Raw genomic sequence first — 8,239 nt, forward strand, 5'->3', positions numbered from 1 at the left:
GTTTGACAGTTCCACAGGTTTTAGTCCGAAATTCAAAGGAACAGACTGATTATTCCCTGGGATTCAGTAATTCAGTCTCATCTCAAGTCACTAAATTTGAGATTAGCAATTAGTGACTATTTTTGTGACGAGATGATTTGGCTATTCAGTAGGAGAGAGTCACAAAAAGTTCACCAAAAATGTGTGGTGAAAAATAACACAGACAGTCAACTGATAGCGTTTACGTATGCTTTTTGCCGCGCCTCCCGAAGAGTCGCAATGGCCGAGTGGTCAAAGCATTAGGCTGCCGGTCGACAGGGTCCGGGTTCGAGTACTCCTCGGGCGAAGAGGATTTTTTATTTTTTTTTTATTTAGTATTTTTTTCTTTTTTTATTAGTTTTATTTTTTTAATAACCTTTAGATTTTAATGTTAAGAAAAAATTATTATTTTTTCAATGGATTTGTATATTAAAGCATTTTGGTTTATTTCCTAACGAAATTCTTATTGAACAAATATCCTCGCTTCATATTCGCGTTTGTTTTAATAAAATGGAAAGCAATTAACTTTTTCTCCATATTTTTATTTTTGAGACCTGCACTTAGCCAGCTGAAAAATTAGTAACTTTGTTTGAGACTAGAGACGTGAGACAGCGTACTGAATACCAAATAGTCTCAAAATCCAAGTTCACCACCAAAAGTCACTATTAGTGACTAGAGACCGCTTACTGAATGCCAGGGATTGAATCATGACCTGCGCAATGTAACAATAATGTTGAATTGCCGTACAGCTTCGTCTCTTGGACCGCAGCTGTCAATAATTCCCATGAACAGGCATGGGCAAAGAACGAGCACAGGCTCAAAGAGCGTAATCATCGTGTGTACGCAAGAATGATAGAATACAAGATTGCGCCAATGAGAGGGGATTTTTGAGCGTAATTTTTGCGTGACGTCATCTTGGTGCAATTGCGAGAGAAATGTGTTAATTTTAATATTACGTGGCTCAATTTTGCAGGAATCAATAAATATACAAAGATTGATTAATTCGGAACACGTGGCAATAATTTTGGACATGTAGCCCTTTAGATAAGTACGATTTTTAGCGTATGAAAAAATTTATGTATTAACAGTGTTTGCAATTTCATGTAGACCAAAAGGAAGGTGTGCAGCAAAGTGAATTTTTGGACTTGCCATTTTAAAAAGCCATGCAGAGTGCATATTTATATGTGTGGACGGTAGCCAACCACCATAAACTCCACAGCTTTTATTTGACGACTTTTGTACCATTTCCGAGAGAATGCATGAGTGTGGCTTTTTTGGAAGCAAATATTCTATGTCAGTAAAACATAATTTAAGCTGAGCTTTTAAATGTATAATAATTTGGGCACTGTTTTGTATTAGGTACGTAACAGCGCGGTAAGATGCCGCTTGAATTAGCGCCTGGCGACCTTATCCACTGGTGCATTACCTCATACCAGCACTAAAAGAATCAGGTATGTACTAACAAAAATAAGTAGGGGGCTGTCCATATATTACGTAAGACCATTGTGGGGGGGGCGGGTCTAGAATTTTCTTACTTTTTCTTATATGGGGGGAGGGGGCGTCCCGTAGATTCTTACGTAATATAATTTTTCTTGTATTCTTATTCAAAATTGTTTTTTATAAAATACGAAACTTCACCCAATTAAAGTACTAAATTGCATTGAAATGAAAAATATACAGTAAATACGGAGGATATTACAATTTTTGACAACTTTTGCTTTAATTTTTCTATTTTTCTACAAAAAACGTTACTCTTCTGTGTCTATTATAACCGAAAAATGCAGCTCGAACACAAACAGGCGAAAACTCCCTTACGTAATATATGGAAAGCACCTAAGCATTCACAAAAAGCTTCACTTGATCTTTTCTGAGCCTCAGCGTTGAAGAGCAAAGTGGATAATTTCACGACGCGGGCGAGAGCTCATGTGTGTCATCACAGAAAATGAAACAGAGGATATTGTTGAGTGGGTGAATCAAGAAAAAATTTCAGTGGACTGTGAAAATGATATACCTTTGAGTGAAAAAGAAGTACGAGATATCCCTGTGGCTACTCCTTTTTCAGTATACAGTATAACTATGTAATGAAGTTTTTAAGACTGACTAGGCATACATCCTATATTTGTTTGATGGAAATATATAGTATTTTCTAATGTTTAATTGAAAAAACATTTCTAGGGGATTTTTAATCTCACGTAAGATCTTCGGCGGGTCGAGGGGGATCAATTAAATCTTACAATTTATTACGCGAGGAAAGGGGGGCGCGGGGGGGGTTCAAAACAGGCGAAAACTCCCTTACGTAATATGTGGACAGCCCCTAGGTAGTGAAGTTCATGTATCTATTTACTGTAGAAACTGCTTTTGTATGTATGCCATTGCCAGCAAACTAAACCAGCAACTGTCTACATTCACCATGGAAATATACCTACTGCAATTCACCAAGGAAAGGCCAACATAGTTCCATGTAGAAGCTCATAGCTCACACACATAGCACAAAGCTCGATTTGGTGTTTAATGCATGTCTTCGCAGGCATAACTGCTTCCACTTTTTCGCCAGGTTTGCGTCCGTATACTTATATAGCACGCTTTCCTTTTGTTTTCACTATACACTTTGCCACTGCACACTTCATTTTGCTTTTTAATGTCTCAATAATTGTTTAAAACCACGCAGAAATATTAACGCACAAATATTAAAATTGTTATTTGGTTTTTTCGTATGCTCACATTCAACAATTGCACCAAGATGACGTCACGCACACAGCTCAATCTGTCAAAATCACAAAGAGCGGATTAGCAGTACCGCGATTGGCGCAATCTCTATTTCTCTCAATCGTGGTGTGTACGTATCAAGGCACATTAAACAGGTAGTATCAGTAGAGCAAAAACAACATTTGCGTGTATTTTGTTGTTGCTTCTGGTATCGAAAGTGTCAACAACTGCTCTGAATTTTTTATTCTAAATCAAAGCGTGCCATGTGAAATACAAAAAAATTTAAAAAATAAAAAATTGAAATTGGAAAAAATAAAAATTGATGCAACTTTCTTTCCTAGTAAATTTGTTTGCTTCTCGAAGCATTGATCCATCCTTTGCAAGGCCCAGTAATCAGCGGTCGTGCTGCCGAGTTGGGCGAACGTTCCAAAAGCTGCTATTCAATCGCTTGTTTTGTATGGAAAAAGGTTTCACAAGCAAATGGATTTTAACAACTTATAATTTTCGTGAGAAAAAATTAAAAAATATTTGACATTTTCGAGACCAAATAATTTGAAAATAAATCAAATCAGCTGCTCTACTGATACTACCTGTTCAATGTACCTTGGTACGTATACAAGCAAGAGCGTAACGATGAGAACGCGACAGCATGCAAAATGAATTAGGCACACTAAAGGCTCTGTTATGCATACTTGGCATTGCATGCACTGCTATACCATTTTTACGTAGAAATCAAAAACCAACAGACTTCTACGTATGTAGTGCTGTGCGTTCGATAACCGATTACACGCGAGGCTCATTTAACAGATTTCTTATGTGACAGCTCTCAAGCCATGCCAAGTATGCATAACGGAGCCTTAACACATTCTCACTTTTAGCTAACGCTTGTTTGGGGTAGTGCCCAGGAGACATCCCTGTGGGGAATATCTCTAGTTCTGAACTGGTACGCTTCTAGTATATTTAGACCTAGTACTGGTTCGCGATAAATCTCTTTTGCATGCAAGCAACTGGCGAATTTAACATGGCGATGTCCTAGGAAGTGTCAATTGCCCCCCGCTGCATCCCTTTTTCGATAGTTCCGAACTAGTCCTAAATTCTATAGTTCCGAACCAGTTCTGAAATCGATAGACGAAAGAAAAAAGTATCATGATTTTTCAATCTTTTTGGTTCATCCGTGGCGCGATTTTAAGTTATTTTGGAAGAAATTTGTTTTCAATTTGAAATTAAATTTGTTTGAATGATTGTAAGAAATGTACGTTTACATACCTTTAGCTGTAGCTGAGTTTGCAGAGGTGCTCGCTGCTATATCTTAGATTCCAGACGGTCCCAAGATGTTGAAATGTTAACACAAATTTTAGTTTTGTATTACCAAGCTATGAAAAAGCATCTGCGAAGCGCAGAATAGAAGCGCATTTGAACGAAAAAGCTGCCAAACACATATCTATGTAAAGTAAACAAGCCCCCCGCTGCATCCCTTATTCGATAGTTCCGAATTAGTTCTAAATTCGACAAATAAGATCTAGTTCGTTGTGCATCCCTTTTTCTATAGTTCCGAACCATTTCTAAATTCGTCACTTTAGATATCGATTTCTATTGAAAAAACTGAAACAAATTAGTTTTTTAAAAGTACCACTTTTCTCCGATTTTGGACTGGTGGGGATTTAGTTCATATCGGACTAATTCGTTTTTGGCGATAAAGACCTAGTACGGAACTAGAAATTAGATTCACTAGTCCGCGGTTTCCCTGCAGGGATGTTGTTATGCGAGGTGAGGGATGTTTGTTGCCTCATCGCCATTGGCTGTGTGCGCTGCTGCGGAGGGTGCCCACATGTGGTGGTAGTGGGTTGCGTCGCAATTGGGGCTTGCGACTGTGCAGCGGAACACGGGCCCCTCGAAGTTCCTCGTCGAATCTCGCGTGGTGCGCAGACCTGATCATGCCCTAAAGTGGCACCAGCCAAGGCAGGTGTTGACTGATGTCACGTTACAGAATATCCTGGTCTGACACACCGAACTACTTCTGAGATATTTCACCGACCTAAACGGGGTTAGATCGCCGAAATAACAGCCCTTGGTCGGGTAAAACCCCCCGTACGTAGAATCCACTGTCGTGGGAATGTAAAAGTGTAGATCTCTCCGGTTTGTGTAACAACATCAAGGCCACACACTAACATATCGCACACAGTCTTCAAAAGAGGCACAACTCAAAATTTGCTTTTATATACGGGCTTGTTCGAGTTGCATTCATAACCGCAGTGTTGCGCGAATTATTAAAGTATCATGTTCGGAGTGAATTTATAGCAACGTTATCATTTAGGCCGTTGCGACAGTGTTGCAAATTTTCATCAGTGCGGCAGTAATGCCGCTTTTATTATGTGCCTCGAACAGGTCCTACCTTTCAGCAAAAGCTGGAGCAAATTTTGTATATAATTAAATTCCCCCTTGCCCATATGGCTATCATATGCTAAGAAATAGTTTTTCGCATATTTTGACAAACGTGTAATTTTGAGTTGTGGCCCTTTTGAAGACGGTGCGCGATATGTTTATTGTTATTATTAAAAAAAACCTTTTTAGCTTTTTACTTTTATTAAAAAAAAAAAAACATTGCATAACGACATTAATAAATACAAAATATTATGGGTCCCTGGGCTTGGTATGCGTAACTCGGTGCTCGATAATTTTTTCTAGTATACTTTATTTGTGTAAAATAGTGTTACACAAACAAAATACATAGGAAAAGATTACCGAACACCGAGACACAGAGTACCAAGCTTCGGTGTGAAGACCCATATTAATACTATACTGCATGGAATATTTGCCTTCCATTTCAACTCTGTTCTACATTAGTTGATAAGTTATTTAGAAGTGTTTTAGTAACTTCGTTTGGTTGCGACCGGTGCGGCACGTATACATTAGAATGGTTGTTCACCTTATGTTTGTGCATGTTACCATGCGATCTGAATGTCTTGGGACAAAATGAACAGGTATATAAATGTGTACCAGTATGCATTGTCTCATGTTCCTACGAATGGAGTAAATATTACAAATTTACATCGATTACTTAATTAATCAATTTACCCTTAAAGCCCGTGGATTTCTAAACTCTTTGTTGCACATTGCGCATGTGAAAACTTTGTCTGTGTGATAATACCGTATATGCGCGGAAAGAGCATGTCGAGTCGCCTTTTCCATACCACATTGTGGACACTTAAATTCTTGTCCAGATGCTTGGTCGCGATGTGCAATCATGTGCTTTCTTAGGCAGCGTGCATTTTTCAGCCACTTAAGGCAAATTTTACATTGTTCTTCCGGACGCGGAACTGTACTATGCATGGCTTCCATATGAGTAATGAGGTTCTGTTGCGTTTTAAGACATTTTCCGCAAACTTCACATACAGAGTCATAGGTATTCAAATGGACTGCCTTTTCGTGCTGCCGTAAAACTGCTGAATGGGTGAATCTTAAAAAAAACAAATAAATTTAATATACAATGGGGTCGTGCTTTTTAAAGGATTTTACCCCTTGTTACAAGTTTTGCAAATATAATTGCGTTCCGTGGTATGACTAGACTTTATATGATAGTCTAAAATGTATTGTTTGACGAACTTCCGAGGGCACAATTTACAGGAATAAAGCAATTTTTCAGCGTCGGGATGTTTTGTATCCATATGATTTTGATAGTTGTTTCGACTGGCTAATTGCTTATTACAAAGAGTACATCTGCGTATGCAGTAATAAGAACAGAAAAAAGTAGCAAATCATTACCATTGGAAATCAAAATACGAGCCACTTTTATAAAAATAAAAACATAAATACTTACTTGAAAAAGTCTGGGTCCTTGTGCAGTTTCAGATGATCTACATACAATGTTCTTTTCCGATATCGATTATTGCAACAAGGTACATATCCCACACAATTGTGTTCCAGGCGAAAATGCTTCTTCAATTCATTGAAATCTTTAAGTGGTACCGAACACAGACAACAACTTAATTGCGTGTTTTCTGCTATAAATACGTCCAGTTCCCGTATTAATGCTTGCGTATCTAGTTTTCTCTCCTGCTTTTCTTTTGCCTTTGATTTGAGCCCTTCAAGGTCTCTCATTTCTTTTTTCGCTTTAATTCTTTTGCTTGAATGCTTTGTTTTGACAACTCCTTTCTCATTTTTTAATTTTGTCTTTTTTGGCTTCCTTTTAGTGCTTTTACAGGCTTTATTTTCGGATGTCATTAATTCGGTTAGAGGAACTAATAATATTTCTAATTATAAATTGCATCAATAAAAAGCAGTAAGTACTTACCATCTTCGTCCGATGAAGGTACTGGACTAAACAATGAATCTCGGTCCACCGATATTTCATCATCTTTCATGTCAGTTGCTTCAAATTCTAGCCCATCTGCGAACACAGCCGGGTGTAACACGGTCATGTCGATTTCCGGCTCGCGTAACTCATTACTTTTAGAGTCAATGGGAGAGTTTAAATTAGGTCCTGGGAAATCTTCCGTTTCAATGGCATCAATATCTGGTTTTATTTCAATACAAACTAAATGCGTTTGAAGAGTTTTTTGTTTCTCATCTATACTTAACCAAAACCTGTGGAAATCGAATAAATGTTGCCAACACTTTTCGCAAATTTTGTTAGAAATAATATCATCAGGCTGTACCTGTAAAGAAATATTAAGTAAATTAAATACCCTTATATGTATATAGCATTATTGTCTTACCTCGATATGAAAATATTTGGCAATGGTTTTAGCAATTTCGGTTTCTCCACTCATAGAGAAGATTTCGAAACTATTATGTGATTCCTCCAAACACAGACGGCAAATCATTTTTGACGAATCAAAAAATATTTTCGTAATTAATGGTTTTAAGTTTTCAGAAATTTATTTACCTTTCTGCCTCTTCTTAAAGGGTATAGACTGTTCACAGTTATCAGCTGAATTCGCCTTGACAGTTATACCTTGGTTACAATACACGGGGCGAATCGTAACAAATCGCGGCGAATTCGTAAGGATCTATTGATTTTAGATACTTGCGTCAAGTGCATTATAATCGTTTGAATTCCTTGCCCATAGTCCCTTTCAGACACGTCAAGTCTTGCTTTCAAGTCTGCTCGTTCGTTGGCGAAGGAGGTGGGAAGAGAGGGGAAGAGTACAGATACCTCCGTACCGTCAATTCGTTTCAAGTTTTCTTGTCTCTTTTGATCTTTTCGATGCTTCCCATTTAGGAACCAAGGACTTGAATTCAATTAAAGTTGACGCGTGTGGAAGCAAATAGAAAACACAAAAGAGAATGCGAAAAAATTGCATTCAAGACTTGACGTGTCTGAAAGAGGACATACAATAGATAATTAAGTGACAGTTCACTCCGTTCCTTTACTTCCATTATAATTCAGGCATTAAGGCCTGTATGCAGCTCTCAAGAAAAGCAAAAACTCCATATAAAATGACGTACAAGAAATGGCTAAGAAATTTTCTTGAGTCAAATTTCCTTAAAGGCCTGTATGCACTTCTCAAGAAAA

General features: G+C 37.8%; 1 protein-coding gene across 1 annotated transcript; it reads right to left on the minus strand.

The window, feature by feature from the left end:
• Nucleotides 1–5,329: 5,329 nt before the first annotated feature.
• LOC118751663 (transcription factor grauzone-like) lies at nucleotides 5,330–7,623 on the minus strand. Its single transcript, XM_036486475.1, has 6 exons — nucleotides 7,440–7,623; nucleotides 7,016–7,379; nucleotides 6,542–6,962; nucleotides 6,241–6,441; nucleotides 5,800–6,181; nucleotides 5,330–5,743 (listed from the first exon to the last, which is right to left on the minus strand). The coding sequence occupies exons 1-6, from the start codon at nucleotides 7,545–7,547 to the stop codon at nucleotides 5,549–5,551; spliced, it is 1,671 nt and encodes a 556-aa protein (XP_036342368.1). The 5' UTR covers nucleotides 7,548–7,623; the 3' UTR covers nucleotides 5,330–5,548.
• Nucleotides 7,624–8,239: the final 616 nt, after the last annotated feature.

Source organism: Rhagoletis pomonella, unplaced genomic scaffold (genome assembly GCF_013731165.1).
Source record: "Rhagoletis pomonella isolate Grant_MI unplaced genomic scaffold, Rhpom_1.0 Rhpom_scaffold_00890, whole genome shotgun sequence".
Classification (NCBI taxonomy): domain Eukaryota; kingdom Metazoa; phylum Arthropoda; class Insecta; order Diptera; family Tephritidae; genus Rhagoletis; species Rhagoletis pomonella.